The 20749-nt window shown below is 37.7% G+C and overlaps 1 protein-coding gene across 1 annotated transcript in view; it reads right to left on the reverse strand.

Annotated features, from left to right (window-relative positions):
- Positions 1–14395, reverse strand: part of kcnab2b (potassium voltage-gated channel subfamily A regulatory beta subunit 2b) — a 90659-nt gene extending 76264 nt beyond the window's left edge. The window contains exons 1-3 of the mRNA XM_065285946.2: positions 14306–14395; positions 9051–9181; positions 5970–6011 (exon numbers count right to left, since the gene is read on the reverse strand). Coding sequence (XP_065142018.1) covers positions 5970–6011; positions 9051–9127 — 119 coding nt within the window. The 5' untranslated portion in view covers positions 9128–9181; positions 14306–14395. The remainder of the gene's footprint in view (positions 1–5969; positions 6012–9050; positions 9182–14305) is intronic.
- Positions 14396–20749: the final 6354 nt, after the last annotated feature.

A 20749-nucleotide genomic window follows, 5' to 3' on the forward strand; every position in this document is an offset into this window, starting at 1 on the left:
TTAACTATTTTTGCCTCAATAAAGTCTTAATTACTGCTTATTAATACTTAGTAAAGTTATTGTTAGGAATTGCGATGCAGAATGAGGGTTTTGTAGGCATTAATATGTGCTTTTTAAGTATTAATAAACAGCCAATATCTCAGTAATATTCATGCTAATAACCAACCAGTTAATAGTGAGAAATGGAAACTACACTAGTGTTCCCATCTTATTAACTCAACAAAGTATTTAAAGTAAGAAGGATACAAAAAGCATGCATTTTAACATTAGACTTTATATTTTGATGTTAAATCCACTATTATATTATATATAATTGTTCTAAGTCCATTCACAGTATTTAGTTCAATTATTATCAGAAGTAACTGTAATTAAATTAGGGGAGAACCGGGGCAAAAGTAACGTGGGACGAAAGTGATTTTCTCCGAGTCCTGATTACATTTGAATTCCGAACTATGACAGCATCTTCAGCACGCGATCCTTGACAGAGCTGACAAATATCGCATTATTTTGTCACCGTTTTGCGCGTGTAGGTCCAGAAAGCTGTTTTCAACCATGATAAGTAAATTCCTAAAGCCTAAAGTAATTTTTTTCTTATAACACGTTGTGTTTCTCCTTTCATGTATTACAGTACCGATCAATCTACAGGTTATTTAGTACTCTAACACATCCTAAAGTTTGCCTTTTCAGTAAATCGGATTTAAATGTCAGGAGTTCCTGTCGGGACGAAAGTAACACTTGTTAAAGGGACATTGCACCTTTAAAAATATATATACTCACTTTACCCTAATCAAATATTTGATTTTTACCATTTTGGAATCCATTCAGCTGATCTCCGGGTCTGGCGCTACCACTTTTAGCATAGCTTAGCACAATCTTTAGAATCTGATTAGACCATTAGCACCGCGCTAAAACATAACCAACGTTTCAATATTTTTCCTATTTAACACTTGACTCTTCTGTAGTTACATTGTAAACTAAGACCGACAGAAAATTAAAAGTTGTGATTTACTAGTCAGATATGGCTAGGAACTATACTCTGATTCTGACGTAATAATCAAGGACTTTGCAGCTGTAACATGACTGCAGCAGGTGTAGTGATATCACGCAGCAGCCGAAAATAGTCCCCTTAGTAACTTTCAATGGCAGGGGACTATTTTTGGGCACTGCGTAATATCACTACGCCTGCTGCAGCCATGTTACGGCAGCAAACTCCTTGATTATTACACCAGAATGAGAGTATTGTCCTAGCCATATCTACCTAGAAAATCGAATGTTTTAATTTTCTGTCGGTCTTAGTACAAAATGTAACTACAGAAGGGTCAAGTTTTGAATAGGAAAAATACTCTTTGGTTATTTTTTAGCGCGATGCTAATGGTCTAATCAGATTAAATGGACTATGCTAAGCTATGCTAAAAGTGGTACTGCCACTGAATGGATTCCAAAACAGTAAAAATCAAATGTTTAACTCTAGGGGAGCTGGAAAATTAGTATTTAAAAAAAAGTGGAATGTCCCTTTAATACTGTTGCATTATGTTAAAAAATTATATTATTGTAATTTAATTGAATTAAAAGTTCATAGTGTTCATACTGTTGAAACAAAATTTTATTCTCAAACAATTCAAGTTTGTACTGCTGGGTTGCTTTTTAAACATTTGATGAAACTAAAATTTAAAATGAAAATGTAATTTATTTATTTTTTTGCAAAAATAAATGACTAAATATGTTTGCAGTTACATATTAACAAGTCATAGTCATGTATATTTACTACTGTTATGTTACTTTTGACCCACCTGTGTGTTACTTTCATCCCAGCTGACAGGAATAAAAGTAACCATGCGCTACTTATGTTTAAAGTGAAATTATACTGAAGTCGTTTTACTTTTTTTTCAAATTCCACCTGGTATTGATAGACCTCACTTGTGAGTTATTGACCACACCAAAAATATATTTCTGCTTAAAAAATTATATTTTCTAAAGAAAATTGTACTTTCACCCCTGCTCCCGCCTACTGAAAAAATAAGAGTAATCCCTTACTTTACATTTTTAAGGAAAAAGTAATTAAATTACAGTAAAAAGTAATTAAGCTACAGTAACTACTTGCTTATTAACTACTTACACCCAACACTGCCCATCACCTAACGATAAAATAAAAACAATGTACTGTACAGTATGACATGTTTTTTTTTTTTTACATATTAAAGCTTCCTTGTTGAAATCTGTGCCTACATCTCATGAGGGTCTCTGCCTGGTCTTATGAAGATTCAGTCCTAATCGGTAACAATTCTTTTACCTTTAAACATAAAGAATCAAGCTCTACATTCTATAATCTCAGTGTATCAAACCAAGACATTCACAAGCCCATTCACCACAGCTCTGACTAAAACCAAACTAAAACATCACAATGCAGTACAAGCAAGATTAAAATAATTAAATCTGCCATGCTGATGCCTGTAACCAGGGACAGGGACTCATATCCAGCTAAGTTTAGGCTTTCTACTTACCCGGTTCCCTGGAGGACGAGTCACATAAGAGTTTTGCACTACACTGCTCATCTGAAAACTTAACGGTGAGCTGCACACTAATGAAGACCGCTGTTTTCCACCCAAACTAAGAGTGCATCTAACATGAGCCTTAATGACACAAACGCTCCACCCCTAAAAAAAAATCATACACCACCCACTTTTGCCGAATGTCATCGTGAATGTTTTGTGCACCTATCCGGGTGCGAGAATGCTCAGCAAGCATGAATTATTCAAGACAGCTTTTGCTCTAAAAGCCTTTGATGTTGTAGCACAAAAATTGAGTTATACTAAAAGCCTAATTTTTTTGTGTTTTATACGTGTATAAAATTGAAAGATACAACCAAGCTAATGATCTCCAATCATCACAGTGATCAAATCCTACAAAATAACATGGATTGTACTGTAACATAGAGCAAGTCTCCCATAATCCTACCTACTGTATAACCTAACAGTGTACTACTATAAGCAGTGCAAACTAGTACACGAATAGAGATATCACAGATATAATAGTATGCACAGATTGGATATACACCAAAAACATTTAAATGTAAAAATGTTGCATAGTCCAAAAGTTGATGTGGCTATAATGTCTGTTTTACAATGTTTTTAAATGTAGATATGCTTCTTTAAGTAATGACAACAAGAGACTGCATGGGGATATATATACGGAAAATGAAGGATGGTGAGTATCTATGCAAGAGGAAGTGAAACCAACAAGACATTTTAATTCTTGAGACAGGCAATGGTGAGTGCTGTCCTCAGCAGTCTATTGCAACAGGATGCACATTAGCCTTAAATATGTTTATAATGCTTGTGTTAATTACAGCACTCCATACTAAGCAGGTCTGATAATGTTGCAAACGTTGCTGTCTCCAGGCTTGCCTTTAAAACAGTAGCATGCATTATTCAGCATAGACCATTTCCTAGTGAAGTCACATCCACTGTAATTATATAACTTGTTTCATAGGCCAGCACAAATCTGGATTCCTGTTTTAAGACTGAAATGCTACTGTACAGAGATGCCAAAAATGCACGTTACAGTGTGCTCAGAAATAACTCAAAAGAAGTCATATAGAAATGTCATTAATCCAAAGATGTTTATGTCAGGAATAGGTACTGTACATGGGCGTCGGAAGCAAATGAAAAGTGGGTGGGTCCCCACATAACCCCCCCCCCCCCCCCCCCCGAAAAATACATTTACTGCAATAGATGACATTTTCATGTTTCCTTTTAATTAGCCTGAACATTTGCGTTTATTAAATTAAAGACAGTAGCCTATTATGGTCGAAATTCTGGTAATAGCCCTTTAAATATTTTGCAAATAATGACAGATGTCATGTTTCATTTATCTTTCTCTGTGTCATTTTTTTCTCTACTCTGCTGACAGTAGGCTACAATGTTTATTTTTTATTTTGAGGAAATAAAAGGTAAGAAAAACGAATGAAGGTAAACTGATACAACTTTTGTATACCTTTTTTATTTGTTATACCAAATTTCTCTTTCTCTCTCTTGGAGAAATATAAATGTGAGATTCTGGAAATGAGATCACTTTATTTTATGGTATCCGTCGGGAAACAATGCTGTCATAAGAGTTTGAGCATGTGTACTTCTAAAACACAATCGATTAAACAGAGGTATGACTTTATGAATTATCTGCAAATGTACCTCGCAAATAATAACAATAGCCTACGTGAGGACGTTCATGTCGCAAATGAAAAGTAATTGCAGGCTTCTGTAAAAAAAACTTGAAAATTATCCAGCGATCGTGGGACCATAATCAAAATAAACTATTTTACAGCAGTAATAATATTTTAACGATTAGCCTACACTTTTAACGTTTGAAAGGAACCACATTTAGTGCTGTGTTAATTATCATTAAAAGCAAAACGGGATCTCTGTGCCTCCGCGACAGACGCAATTCTTCTGGCATCTCTCCTCATCATCTCCTCTTTTTTTCTTCTGTGTCTTGAACTTGGGGCTCGAGTCCGACCTAAGGTTCGAGCTGCCTTTAAGAACACCAAGCTAAGTTCGTTTACCGTTAATTATTAAGACTAAATGGGCAGTTATTAATTTTCCTAATGCATGGTTGTTTGACATTTACTTCTGTTTAAAACATTTGGCAAAGGAGGTTTTTCAGCACTATGTTCGAACAGCAACTCAGCGTCAACTCACCCCCGCGAATTATGTTTAAAAGCTGAAACGGGTCCGCGGTGTAAAAAAAGCAAAGGTTATGGATCCCTGCTCTAGTGGAATGGATTTGGACTAACAGCGCTTTGATAAGTGAACAGACAAATGCGCTAAATTAGAGAAAAAGTGGGTGGGTCCATTATCATTGGTCTTAAAAAGTGGGTGGGTCCTGTCCCACCCACGTATAATGGTTCCGACGCCCATGGTACTGTACCACCACAGACAGGAACAATTATTATAATTTTTTGTATTTTTTGTACGTAATCATAAAAAACTTTAGTAAAGAGTTTAAAGTAGGTCTACAGAGCAATATAAGACAGAAAGAGAGAGTTGAAAAAAGAGTATAGGTAGTTGAAAGCCTGAGATTATTAAAACATTCAGTGTCCAATAAGTGAAAGATTGAATATAAATAGATGAAATCAATAAGAAGCAGTCCAAAAGCTCCACGTCTTAAACACATTACTCAAGAGTAAGTGATATTACAATTCTGCTCCATCAACACATCACCTTGAGCACTTAACTCATGGATCCCCACAGGGACGATCTCTGGGTTCATTGTACTGTGTACTATACTCATAAAAGTTTGCATTAACATGTGATCAACTTTGAAATAAAGCATAGTTGGCATGCTGTCCGAGGGGAGGGCTCAGAGCTCGAAATATTAGCCTGAACCCAGAGGTGATGGGGTGGAGGAGGGATGGTGCAAAAATTATCTGAGACAGTGGTGGGGGACGCCCATATATAGAGACCTCTTTGCGCTGATTGGTAGGATTACATGACATTGTCTTCCTGAACTTAGTTAAAGGTGCAGTGTGTAATTTTTAGAAGGATCTCTTGATAGAAATGCAAAATAATATACAAAACTATATTATCAAGGGTGTATAAAGACTTTTCATAATGAATCGTTATCTTTTTATTACCTTAGAATGAGACGTTTTTATCTACATACTGAGGGTCCCCTTACATGGAAGTCGCAATTTTATGCCACCATGTTTCTACAGAAGCCCTTAACGGACAACCTTTTTTTTAAAAAGCTGTCTCCGAAGATGAAATGTTTGTCTGGTGGTGGCTACCATAGCTTCTCTATGCTTTTTAAAAGCGATGGGTGAGTAGTTAACTGAGCCATTGGTTGCAATTCACAACCTCACCACTAGATGCCACTAAAATTTACACACTGCACCTTTAAATAAACGTAATTTTATAAAAGTTATGTTAGAGAGAGGTGTGCATATTTAAACATGAAGAGCTGACGCACAGTACCTGTAAAACTGCAGCTGCCTCTTTGGACTCCCACATCGACCTCTACAGCAAACAGAGATGAAGAACACAGATGAACAATGTTGGATAGACCTGGATATAGCTCAATGCAATACCCACAAACCTCTTTTCAACTTAAATTTAATAAGTAAAGGTTGTTAAAATAATATACTGTAATGTAAAGTGCAATCATTGGTTAGGTAGGCCTTAAAAGTCCCATGAAACGGAAGTAGCAATTGTCTAATTTTCCCCTTGCTGTGCAAAAGTCTTAGGCAACCATGCCAAAATTAGATTTGTTGTTTTTGCAATGTTATAGTGATCATATATAATAATTTCTCAGTCTTTAAATAGAATACAACCAGAAAATATGGAGCTAGAAGAGTCTCAATAAAGATAAATGCACACACTACATTCATATATGCACACACAGGATTAATAAAAACACACGCAGGATACACAAATGCACACAAAATTCACAAATGCACACACAAAATTTAAGAAGCCAGAAGATTCACAAATGCACAGAAGATTCACAAATGCACACAAAATTCATAAATACACAACCAATTCAGAAATGCAAACAACATTTACAAATGCACTCAAGATTCACAAATGCACAGGACAAGATTCAGAAATGTATTTCTGATGCACACACAAATATATCTTGATTTACAAACTGTTTTTGGTCTGTGAACTTTACTGCATTTGTGTGTGAATTTTGAGACTCCCCTGACTTGGCTCGACACACAAATGCCTTTTTTTAAACAGGGAATGATCTGCAACCAATTAGATATCTCACTTGTTTTAGCCAATCACAAGAACGCACCCCACGTGGGGGATTGTTTACTTATAAGCCAATCACATGACATTTAAGCTGGTTTGCCAACCGCCAATAAAACCGATAAAGAAGTAGTTTACACAGCGTGATATGCACGTGGTGCGGGCGTGAGCTAACGTTAGCGCGGTGAAGTTCTGCCTGTCAGTTGGTTGGTTGAGAATAATTGCAGATTATTCACATTGATATTGTAATCACGATTATCTGTATTTGGTGTCCAAACATACGTCCGAAACGCACAAAAATAAGCACAAATGGATAGTTGTAATTGAGGCTTTTGCCGATTATAACAAGGAGATAACTAGCTAAACACTTTAAGTTCTACATACCGCTCCCCTGTGGTTGCCAGAAGCCATGTTGAGGTCTCAACCAACCAACTGACAGAGAGAACTCCACCGCGCTAACGTTAGCTCGCGCCCGCACCACGTGCATATCACGCTGTGTAAACTTCTTCTTCTTCGGTTTTATTGGCGGTTGGCAAACAAGCTTAAAGGTCATGTGATTGGCTTATAAGTAAACAATCCCCCACGTGGGGTGCGTTCTTGTGATTGGCTAAAACAAGGGAGATATCTAATTGGTTGCAGATCATTCCCTGTTTAAAAAAAGGCATTTGTGTGTCGAGCCAAGTCAGGGGAGTCTCAAAATTCACACACAAATACAGTAAAGTTCACAGACCAAAAACAGTTTGTAAATCAAGATATATTTGTGTGTGCATCAGAAATACATTTCTGAATCTTGTCCTGTGCATTTGTGAATCTTGAGTGCATTTGTAAATGTTGTTTGCATTTCTGAATTGGTTGTGTATTTATGAATTTTGTGTGCATTTCTGAATTTTGTGTGCATTTGTGAATCTTCTGTGCTTCTTAAATTTTGTGTGTGCATTTGTGAATTTTGTGTGCATTTGTGTATCCTGCGTCTGTATTTATGAATCCTGTGTGTGCATATGTGAATGTAGTGTGTGCATTTATCTTTATTGAGACTCTTCTAGCTCCATAAGAAAATACAGGAAATGTGTATATAGTATTAAAAACTGAATAAAAATGTAAACTGATGTGTGAAGTTTTTAGTTTTTTCCCCACTTGAGCAGTAGCAGAAAACTGCAGGATCTCTTAAACCTAAATAAAATTAAATCCTAATTTCTAATTTTAAAGAAATTAGTCTTTTTACTTCATTCTGCACAAAAAAACGCTCAAGATGTGTTTAGTGCCAAGAGAGGACACACTAAACACTAACGATGCCTAAAGAAGATATTTTGTCCAGAATTTTTTTTTTTTTACATATTTCCTGTATTTTCTATTTGTATCTTAATAAAATAGATTGAAAAATAAATATGGATAACATTAAAACTTCTAAAACTTCTAGAATTCGTCCATCGAGAATTGATTGGATCGCTTGAAGTTGGCTCATGTTCAGGGTTGCCAAGTCCGCTTATAATACGCGACTTTGGGTTCCTTTTTTTGGCAAGTGACGTAAAAAAAAAAATCAAGGGTTGCGTTTTTTTTGGGCTTATTTTAAAAATGAGGTTGCTTGTTAGGAAAATCAGTTTTCTTTTCATTTATGGTTGCTGTCTTCTAAATATCCAATTCATTGATTAAGACTGTCTGCTCACTGCTAATATAAGTGCTGTGGCGTAATTCGTAAAAACATCCCACCAAATGCGCCCCCTTCTTCCCCTCATTAGAGAAAAGTCATGTTCACCGTGCAGGCAGCTCCGCGAACTTTAAACTTTACTTTAGCCTGTTATGATAGACAAGAGGAGACAGCTGAGGGGTGATGGACAGTGTAATGTATGGACTTCTTTTGTAAGGTAAATATGTTACAGCTCCCATTAATGCTCTTGTCTTTTCCTTCCTTTTCCTTTTCCCATGAATGCTCTTGTCCCGAACATCGCCCACCTGCCATACCATATGACCGGATTTAAAGAGAGATGTTTCTGATGATTGCCATTTTTGATTAGAGATTATGAGGGCACATGCATTTAAAAAAAAATAAATGAAGCTCACAGATAGGTAATTTGTAAATAATACCACAATATTTCAAAAAACATCTTAAATACTTTATATTTTGTGTTCCTCAAGTGTTGAGTAAATAATGACAAATCCATTTTTTTTTTTTAAATCACTAATTTGAAAATTTCACTTGTACAATACAGTCAGCAAATATAACTAATATTGAGTTTAGTCATCACTGCACCATACTAACAGTAAGCAAGCTATGGGTCAGTAAACAATCTGTAAGGAATCACTCACGTGTAGTTGACGCCGGGAGAACCAGTCTGCCGGTTGGAGAGACGAGCAGGTGAATCTGTGTTAGGTTCAGGGTACATGGAGTCGTGAGGGAGGAGAGACCAGCTGACCGACCTCGCTCAGACTCTCAGCATCTGTACAGAACAGAAATTCATGTTTAAGTCAAAATGACAACAAAATGTCTCGCTAAAAGATGTTGACATTTGCTTCGGGATGAAAAATGTGATCTCTGTGAACATCTCTGTCAAATAAGCAAAGCCAGCAGGTGGCGCCAGTTAGTCGCATACCATTGCAACCTTACAATACACAAGCATTTTGGAAATCACCAGTAAGACTCATATCTGGACTGCCTTGAATCTTCCCTCTGACTATTGCAACTATAAAACTGTGCCAAATAGCAAGATGAGGTGTCAAACTATAATCCTTGTATGTTATTTTCAGCATAAGTGAAATCTACTGCCATTAGTGAACAAGCATGACTCTGCTGTTGAAAGCCTGAAGAGGTTCACCTGCTGTCTGCTCTCAACGCTTGGCCAGCTGGCTCATCTCCAGCCTGGCACAATTTTACAAGCAGTACATTATAAACTGCACAGACGGTGAAGTGAGTGAGAGCGTATGGTTGAGACTTTACACAGCTCTGTGTGACAGGTGGAGTTCAGACACTACTGCAGAGCCATTTAGTGTTCCAGCAGAAGGAGAGGATTGTGGGTTACAGATACTTAACTAATGCATTACATCAGTCACATTTACACTTTGACTTTAATGTGTGGTTACAATTGTCCAATACTATATTATAATAGTATTCAATATATGTTATGTTATATTTATGCTATAATGTTGAGTTTTAGCAATGCCTTAGCAATATTTGAAATCCTGGCTCACACCATAAAGAACCTAAAACAACCTCATGAAATGTACACCGCATTTTACCAGTGTTTATCGCATCATCTTGGGCCTCCTGTATCAGAATACGTCTCATATCTCAACCCTGTGGGCTACTGCCTAATTCACCTTTAGTCTGATGGTTAACTCTCTGGTTTTGGATGACCGTGTGAAAAAGAGGCAACAGCTACAATCTGGCCTTGGAAATGTTTGCCAAAGTGTTTGCTGAGGTGGCATGAGGTATAAATCACCCCATATAACCCTGGCACTCTAAACTGCACCTAACTGCATATTTTGTATTGAACCACCCTCAGAAAGGGCCTGAACTAACTTTGTTAAAAAAAATCACATTTGAAAAATGAACGAAAGTTAAAGGGGACAGAGAATGAAAAACCATTTTTACCTTGTCTTTGTTGAATAATGGTAGTCTATCCGTATTCACGAACATACAAAAAGTGCTAAACATGCTAAACATCTCAGTCTCATAGAAATTCTTCTTTTAGAAATGTCAGACAGAAAAAGGCCCAATCTGAAAAACTGATGCTTATGACATCACAGGCATCTCATTGCCCCTCCACTTTAAAATAATTGGCTACATTTTTTGAGAGGCAACAAAGTCAGCCAATCAGTAATGAGATTGCAAGTTAAGCCAGTAGGGGGAGCTAAATAGGTGCAAAACCACTTGTTTAAAATTCCCCACCCTAATGGTGCTTTTCCATTGCATAGTACCCCATGGTTTGGTTTAGTTTGGGTCGAGTCAGCTTACTTTTGGGAGCTTTTCCATTGGGTGCAGTAGTACCCAATACTTTTTTCGTACCACCTCGGTTGGGGTTCCTGTAGATCACTGATTGGTCTGAGAGAATCGTCACATCATTGCTATAATGTAAAATATTAGCTTTACCTCAATGCCATCTTGCGCTGTCTCGAGCAAACCTGTTGTCATCTGCTCAGCTATAAGTTCCCAAACTCCCATTTAGCGATGAAAAACATCTACAGGTTGAGAATCAGTGACACCATAACAGTTTTTTCCAGACTTGCAGTTTGTGGCGGAACATTTCCCGATGAGCACGTCATCATTATATATGCTTAAATGCAACTTAAATGAGGCTCCGCGGAGCGCCTTCGGCTGACACCGCGGGTGTTTGAACATAAACTGTCATGTGAGACAGAGGTATAGTGATAAACGCAATGTGCAAACATCTGTTTGTGTTGGTCAATTTTAATTTTGTGACGGACTGAGAAATAAATGAATGTATGGGAATGTACAACGACACTCTCACTTGTATGATGTCACAGCAGGCAGCGCAAATAACGACACGCCTATAATCCCTCCCACTGCGAAGTGATACTAAACTCGATGGAAAAGCTAACCACGCCAGTGAGGTGAGCTGACCCGACCCAAACTAAACTAAACCGTGGGGTACTATGCAATGGAAAAGCGCCATAATAGAGCTATCTGAGAGAGGTTTTTAGGAAGCTTCTAAGGCATTACAGACCCAAACAAAAAAAATTTTGTCTACATGTCACATCACAGAACAAGGATAAATACCCCGTTCAATCATTCTATGTCACCTTTAAAGAGGTGTTACGTCAATAAAGTGCGGACTTGACCTGAGTGTTTAGGGTGCCATTTGGGACAGGGCCACTAGGTCCAACACACTCTTTGATTGGGGCCAATTTTAACCCAGCAGTGTTTTGTCCAATATTTACCAATTATGGGTCAAAAATAACCTAGCCATTTTTAGAGTGAGATACAGAGGAAATCGATACAGAGGGAAAATTTTAGACTTGCAATATCAAGTAGCCCTTTTTTGCTGTCTCATGGTGCTATGGGTTGATCTGTGCAGGAGGGAGGGGGTTGCATTGGCTTTAATACTGAATCAGGCATGTACAGTACAGTACAGTACTACTATTACACACACACACACACACACACACACATACACACAAGTTAAATATAAAGGAGCGTTTTCCTGGACAGGGTTTAGATTATTCCAGGACTAGGCCTTAGTTATATTAGGATATGTAAGTAGTTTTTACAAACCTTACAAAAAACAATACTGGTGTGTGTCTTAAGACAAAACAACGGTACTGATATATGTTAAGATATGTCAGTACAAGGTGCCAAGATAAGCCCTGTCTAGGAAACTGCCCCATAAAGTGTTAAAAATAATTAATAAAATAAAAAGAGAGAGAGAGAGAGAGAGAGAGAGAGAGAGAGAGAGAGAGAGAGAGAGAGAGAGAGAGGGGTGCAGCATGGTTTTGATTTTGAGATCATAATGCAGTGAAGCCTCACTGTTGCCTCATCAGGATTCTGGGCATCTTACTGCGTGGTCAGCATGCTCTCTCTCTCTCTCTCTCTCTCTCTCTCTCTCTCTCTCTCTCTCTCTCTCTCGTGGTCCTTCAACTCTACTACAATGGCTCCTATAAAACTCTGCTGTATGTTAGAGATGAGTTGAGTGGTGGTCTCTGTCTTACAGATATTCACTTCCCCAGAGACTTTTGAGAGCAGCTGTACAAAACAGAAAGTGCTGGTAGATCCAAGATGTTGCTTTCGTTTTCTGCCTCTCTCCCCATCAGTTAACTACAAAATCAATCATAAGCCCCTGTTACAGTATTTGTTAGTATGAAGCACAAAAATCTGATTAGAAAAACACTGGGTCTGAAATTACCACAATTCTTTTAAAACCCTAAACCACCTTTTTTAGTTAATGATATGTAATAATCGGGCTTTATTAGTGCTGTTCATTGATTTGAGTAACTTTTTGGACATTTGGGTATAAAGGGTTTCAATGCTACAATATACTGTATGGTGTAAAAACGTCCAAGTGCTGCCCTCTTCAGGTTAAACGGTGGCTATTGCAGTTGAATTTTTCTATAGGATGATGCGGTACCGCGTGACGTAAGCGGTACGACCCTACGTAAGCAGGTTCAAGCTCACCACGTCCTTGTTAGAATCTCACAACACCGTGGTATGAGCTCAGTTCGTCCCCCTTATCTCCGTTGGGGTCTGCCCACATTTCTTGCATTTTTCAAATATTACCAGTGGGTGGAGTCAGGCTCTGACCAGGGGTTTAGTTACGCTTTAACAACAACAATAAAGGCATCATTTTGAACCCAATGTTTGGATAACTTCCTGTCCATCTTCATCTGATTGGTGTGATCCTGCGCATGAATTTAGCAAGTCAGAGACAATAATAAAAATGATTCCTGAATGAGTGGATAAAGTAAAGATGTTATCACTAAAATTTACTCAAATAACTGTGAACTGTAACTATATCCAGATAGTTTATTTGGATGAATTTTAACTCATAAACACAGAAAGTAGCTGAAGCCACAAAGCTGAGTCTGTACTAAAAACATATTGGATATATGAATTAAGTATGCATGGACTAGTCACTGGAACATCCACCCTTCCTTCGTAGTAATGCTCAAATGAAAAATTTAAAGGTGACATAGAATGATTGAACGGGGTATTTATCCTTGTTCTGTGATGTGACATCTAGACAAAAAAACTTTTTTGGGTCTGTAATGCCTTAGAAGCTTCCTAAAAACCTCTCTCAGATAGCTCTATTAGTGTGGGGGATTTTAAACAAATGGTTTTGCCCCTATTTGGCTCCCCCCACTGGCTTAACTTGCAATCTCATTACTGATTGGCTGACTTTGCTGCCACTCAAAAAATGTAGCCAATTATTTTAAAGTGGAAGGGCAGTGAGATGCCTGTGATGTCATAAGCATCAGTTTTTCAGATTGGGCCGTTTTCTGGCTGACCTTTCTAAAAGAGGAATTTCTATGAGACTGAGATGTTTAGCATGTTTAGCACTTTTTGTATGTTTGTGAATGCGGGTAGACTACCATTATTCAACAAAGACAAGGTAAAAATGGTTTTTCATTCTCTGTCCCCTTTAAAAAGTAAAAGAAGATGCTTCAAAACCCCTAGTTGCTGAAGTGCATTATGCTACAGTAATCACAACATCTTGCTTTAAGAAACAAATCAATAACTGCATCCCAAAACCCCTTGACTGCAGTATAAGCCAATCACAGCAAAGAGTTTGAACCAAAGCCAAAACTGTGTGAAAGTAAACAGTCATCACCTACAGGGAAAGACATGTGACTGCATTTCCGAGGGAAGCATTAGTGTACAAATAAAGATACATCTCTTCCTCATGCATAAAAAACACAAGAAGCAGCCAAGACAAACACGATATGATTTTAACATATGTCCCCCGGAGCATCATAGAACATATTCATAAAAATGTCTGTGAGGTATTTCTGCTTTCTAAAGTCTTTAGCCTCAAATATAACATACACACATACAGACTGTAAATGAAGCATACAGGATAGGCTATAAAGACACACTGCAGATATGCACTCACCGGTGTCTTGCACAGCACTGTGTCTTGCTGTCTGATAACTCCAGCTTGGCTTTCACAGTAGAAATGCAGATGGGTTGAGCAGAATCCTTTCTGAAAGGTGTACGAGAGAAATGAAAAGGCAGATAGGAAACAGAAGAGAGAGAGTGTGCTTACGATGTTGCCATTTCTTTGGCTTGCAGTAATGTATTCCTCTTCAAGCTCAGCAGTCTGGTACCTTGGCTATGCAGATCATCAACTCTCTCTCTCTCTCTCTCTCTCTCTCTCTCTCTCTCTCTCTCTCTCTCTCACACACACACACACACACACACACACCTTAACTATGTTTGGGGAACAAAATTTGTAAAAATGCTACAAAAACACAGTTAAATAAGTTGCTTTTTTAATTGTACTAATGCAAAAAATTTAGAGTGTGGGTTATGGTTAGGGTCAATTTATGCAATTTCCCATATTCGATGATCATTTAAATTAACGATCAATCAATTGAATAATCGTTAACAGTAATAGTGCAACAAGCCTTTACAGCAGTGGCATATAGCCAAAGACATAAAAGTGTGCGTAAAAACGCCAGCTTTCTCACACAAAGATTTTATTTGGTCTAAATAACATGCTAATGGGATTGTTAAATGAGTCAATGTAGTTAGTGTTTTGATAAAATCATCAATTTAAACTTATCTCATAATAAAATATAATGACAAATAGACACAGTGTGTATAACTACGCCTCACATGGGCACTCAGCAACAGTCGCATGGAAGTCCACGCGGCCATTGTCAAAATAAAAGTTTCAATATCATCAAGTGTTATTTTTCTAGTTGTTCCCCTCCCCTCGCTTTACAAGTTGTTGATACATCGTGTGTTGTAATTACCCTACTGAAAAATCCAGCTAAGACCAGCATAAACTGGTGAGCTGGTTTAAGCTGGTATTGCTGGTGTAGCAAGCTGGTCTACTGGTCCACTTTTTTAAAGCTTGACCAGCTTTGTCAGGCTGGGAGGACCAGCTACTGCCACCTTAAACCAGCTAAAACCAGCTTCCAGTTTATGCTGGTCTTTGCTGGATTTTTGAGTATCCAAGAAGCACATGAAGGGCACTTTTCCCGTCGTCACCTCAGCTTACGGTACATTCACATGCGGCGTAAAGACCTGCGGTGTCCTTTTAGCAAAGATGCTTATATTATGGAGATGGCAAACTTCCATTAGAAAACATGAAAGTCAACTTAGCGTGCAGCGCCTCAGTCTGTTACGACAGTCAGTTACAGTTTACATTTAACAGTTTCTTGCCAGAATTTAAGATTACATTTTAATCTGTTCATTAAAAATGGCATCTGGTCTCCTTCCCTGTGTATAGACCTTTCTCACAACTTCCGTATTTATGACCGGAACTACGCAATCGTTGCGGAAATCTACTTCCTCCGCAGTCAAGGCAATGTAAAAAGCCGTATCTGTTCCATCAATTCCCTGTTGATTGTGAAGTTATACAGAAGTGGATTCAGGCTATCCGGCGAGACTTATAATGTGTCGTTTTAGTTAACAGTTCAGGAACAGTTATACTCGCTCTCTACTTACCTAGAAATTTATGGACAAATTCTTCATGGAAAAAGTTTTCCTCCATTAGTCGTGTCACATCAGCAAATGTAATATTTGGCAAATCCGTTAACAAAGTTTTGTAGACTCTTTGATCCATTTTAAACTTGCCCGGGTTTATGTTTTTCTAGTGTGTTGACGCTTGACATGAACTCCGCTTACACGACGATTACGTATTTCCGGTTACTGTGAGAAAGGTCTATAGAGCGTTAGCAGTATTGCTATGCTAAGCTTGCAGGCTTCACTAGAGAGGGTCTTTGCTTTCAGTAGGCTAACCGTATTTTCATTTTCTGTACCGGACCCTCTCAGATCCACTGCAGATGTTATTTCATTGCGTTGGCAGCCAGCCTTGTCTCGCATGTTAAAAAGCCCAGATGTATGCTTGGCATCGAGCATTGTTGTGATCATGACTAGTTTAACTTCTGTGCGCTCGCTTCATTTTTTTCTCCTGCTGTATGTGTTTTGCACAGGCGCCGCACACACGTGCACGATCTTGCTTATTCAACAATCGTTAAGTTTTATGGATTTAATTCTTATCGACAATTAATTGAAGATTGATTCATTGTTAACATCCCTAGTTAGGTTTATAGTACACTGTAAAAAAAAGTTGGTTCAACCTAAAGGTGCATTGTGTAACTTTAAGAAGGATCCCCACAAACCAAGAAGACAAAGCAGATTGTTGTGTATGATTTAAGAAGACCAGCCGTGATGGAGGTAAATAGACACCGATTTTTGTTGCAGTTTGAGTTATCACTTCTCAACTTGGCCCTATCTTTGTTTTTACAGTCTCAAGCGGAAAAACGGACGCGTTGCTACATTTTTGGTGAGGTGTGTGTCAGGCTAAGCCGTGCTATGCACTGCTTACGCACAGAATACAACGTAAAACCTATGCACGAGGCACGGCTATAAATTAAACTTAAGTCTTAACTGGAAAAAGTTTCGTATACTGCATATGTCTATAAAAAATGTTTTACAATGACGATGATTTAACAAATCATGCATTACAATGCATTAACTGAAGTTCAGTAACTTTACTTAGATTTAAAAAGATATAAGTGGACCCGCACCCTATCCCAGGTGCAAGAAATCTATAAGGTATTTTTTTTTTTATTCTTATGTGTTGTTGTACTACGTGGATAATAAAGTAAAGTAGTCAATTTTAGTTGGCTGACCTGTCGTCAGTTCTTTCTAAATTACTGCCATGTTAGCAAGTATGCACATTCTCAACTAGACCTCAGAAGTAATGCATGTCAGTTCCAACAAGCCATTTGTTGTAGTTCTAGAAAGTTTTTGTAATAGAAAATATCTCTTTTGGAAGTGGACTTTGTGCTTGAAACTTTGCATATTTTAATGCTCAGCAACATTACCCATTAAAGGAATAGTCTACTCATTTTCAATATTAAAATATGTTATTACCTTAACTAAGAACTGTTGAATCATCCCTCTATCATCTGTGTGTGTGCACGTAAGCGCTGGAGCGCGCTGCGACGCTACGATAGCATTTAGCTTAGCCCCATTCATTCAATGGTACCATTTAGAGATAAAGTTAGAAGTGACCAAACACATCAACGTTTTTCCTATTTAAGACGAGTAGTTAGACGAGCAAGTTTGGTGGTACAAAATAAAACATAGCGCTTTTCTAAGCGGATTTAAAAGAGTAACTATATTTTATGGCGTAATAGCACTTTTGGGAGTACTTCGACTTGGCGCAGTAACACCCTCCCTCTCCCATTATGAGAGTGAGAAGGGGAGCGGACTTTTCAGGCGAGTAGAAGTACTCCCAAAAGTGCTATTACGCCATAAAATATAGTTCCTCTTTTAAATCCGCTTAGAAAAGCGCTACGTTTTATTTTGTACCACCAAACTTGCTCGTATAACTACTCGTCTTAAATAGGAAAAACGTTGATGTGTTTGGTCACTTCTAACTTTATCTCTAAATGGCAGCATTGAATGAATGGGGCTAAGCTAAATGCTATCGTAGCGTCGCAGCACGCTCCAGCGCTTACGTGCACACACACAGATGATAGAGGGATGATTCAACAGTTCTTAGTTAAGGTAATAACATATTTTAATATTGAAAATGAGTAGACTATTCCTTTAAATTAAGTTGAAAATATGATAACAAGCTCTATTTAATAGTATGAAAAGCTAGTATGACATTTTATATTAAACTGTCTTTTGTATTTTTTGCTGTACAATCAATTGTAAGTAAATTCACTTATGAGCCTTAGTGTCTGGTCTGGTAACTTTTAAAAGTGTTAACCTAACCCTAAACACACAGATACAGGAGTTATCACTTTAACCAAGGGTTTTAACGCTATTTCAAGGAAAAGGTAGATGTGCACAAACATGGGACAGTAAAATACCTCATTGCATTACAAGTTCCACCAGGCTAAACTATCACTTTGCTACAGGTATACAGAGGTGAAGGAACACTTTCTATAGATAAGCTCTGGTTTCTGTCTGGACCGTATAGGGTGACACAGGGTTTGTTCCATCTAACTAAACATTCAACACTTCACTGAAACTCTCGCCCAAAGCTGAGGAGCATCACTTGAAATAGAGGTGATATTGTAGCTGCTGGAGAAGGTGACGGCAGGCTCAGCTGAAGGCCCTGTCCTTGAAGTACACAGACAGGAACGTTTCAGTTCTCTGTCACTTCGGGTCCTACAGATCTCTGGTGATAGACTTGCTGGAAGCAGCTGAAGTCTTTAATGTCACAGCATTTACATCATGCAGAAAGGAAGAATGTGTGACCAACAAGACTTTAGAGCTATAATGAGTCACACTAAATATGTATATCTGCCCTAAAAAACTTAAAAAACAGAGCATCACATACAATATTACTCTTATTACTAATATGACCAGTTCTCTGGTCAGTCTAAGTAACAAAACCCAGATCTATTCTGCCCATAACCAAAATATTTGGCCATATGGGGCACCCTTGCATTGTGCATTATGCACTCTCTCTAAAAAAACATGTGCCAAAACAAAATTTTCCAGATTTATAATGTGCATTTTGCTATCTCAGCTATAACATTAAAGCAAATTAGGTGCTAAATGAACAGCTGCTTTTATTAGTTTTCTTGACATGGGTGTCTTTTTTCAAGGGTAATGGCGTTATGTTGTTATGTAATGTTGTTATGAAGTAAGACATAAAGTATGAGAGGTCGCTGAAGGGGTTAAGCAAAAAGTATGTGTCAACTTTTATGAAGTAAAATTACTAAAAGCCTTCCTTGAAAAATAGTTTACATGGCTAAGGGTGCTGTGCAGTGATACCCCTACTGAAGAATCCTAAGACCAGCATAAACTGTTAGCTGGTTTTAGCTGGTTTAAGGTGGCAGTAGCTGGTTTAGGCTGGTCCTCCCAACCTGGCAAAGCTGGTCAAGCTGGTGGGACAGCTGGTCTTCCAGCCTGACCAGCTAAGTCCAGCTAGACCAACATAAAAAGTGTCCTCTGAAAATAACTTAACATACAGCCATTAATGTCAAAATAGGTGGCAACAATAGTGAGGAACCCTTGGGTCGAACCCATGACCTTTGCATTGCATTACAAAGGTAATGCTCTACCAATCGCGTTACCATCACTATTCAGACACGTTAACAAACACAAAGCCGTGTCAAGCTTGAGCCAATGCAAACAAATATGTCGGCATTGCAACGTGTCTTTAAACTTGATTTTATCTTTATGGCTCTTATTTTTGTATCATCATACAGATAGGAATTGATTACACTGTATGTGGGCCCATTTATGATAAATAAAATACATTTAAATGTACACATTACAGTTCCAAAGTACCATTAAGGTCTGTCTTAATATGAGCATTGTCCTAAGCGCATCTGCATCCTCGTGCACGTGCAGTGCATGAGCTCTCACCTGTGTGATGATGTCGAGTGATTTCCCCAGCCAAAATGACTTGAGTGACTTGGAGAACACGTCCTGGCTGCTGCTTTCATCTCGAGAGCTAACCCACGAGCCGCGGACTGTCAGGTAAAATATGCATCACCCTTAAAAAAAGGCGCGGGGTTTACGTTCTGATGTGACGTCACTGCGGGACCAACGACATTAGACGCATTATATTAATGTGTTTTCTATATATTATATAAATGTCTTCTACAACGCATGAAGTGATATTATATGCTGTGGTAAAATAAATTGGTTTTGCTTATATTTCACATCTCAGTTAACGTTACATATTTGATTGGAGCATGACCTTTACCTTTGACCTTTGCAGCCTGGCCTTATTTGCAACCTTAAAATCATTTCAAAGAAAACATTAAATGTGGCTTTTTAATCAGGCATTATAATTTAACGTGTGTGCCCATATTCATATTTTTTTCTGAAAAGTTACAAAGTTGTACTTCACAGGAACGTGAAGGTGTGCTTACAGACAAATATAACTGCTGTTTTAAAAACAGATATGGAAATAAATAATAGTGTATTCATTTTTTTTATTAATTTTGATTTAGCACTTTTAGCCTTCGTACTTTATTGCATGATAATTTCCAAACTCTGCCACTAGATGGTAGTATTTGCTTAGTTTATATGTTGTTTTTATCAGGGCGATGACAAAGAGAAGTATAAAATCTAAATATTTCTATATTAAATAAAAGAATGTATGGAAGAGTTTACATAAAATCTGTCAGACTGTATTTATAACAGTCAACTTATTGTGTATCTCAAAACATATCATATAAAATATATGTATTTTTTAAGCATATGATTTATATTATAACATAATTAACATTTTTAGGGAAGCAGTAGCAGTTTTCATTATAAACACTGCAGAAATACAGTTTTCATTAGATTTCATAGTTTGGGAACTATCACTCAATGAAACAACAGATTAAACAAATATTTGGGT

This window comes from Paramisgurnus dabryanus, chromosome 21, assembly GCF_030506205.2.
Source record: "Paramisgurnus dabryanus chromosome 21, PD_genome_1.1, whole genome shotgun sequence".
NCBI classification, from domain to species: domain Eukaryota; kingdom Metazoa; phylum Chordata; class Actinopteri; order Cypriniformes; family Cobitidae; genus Paramisgurnus; species Paramisgurnus dabryanus.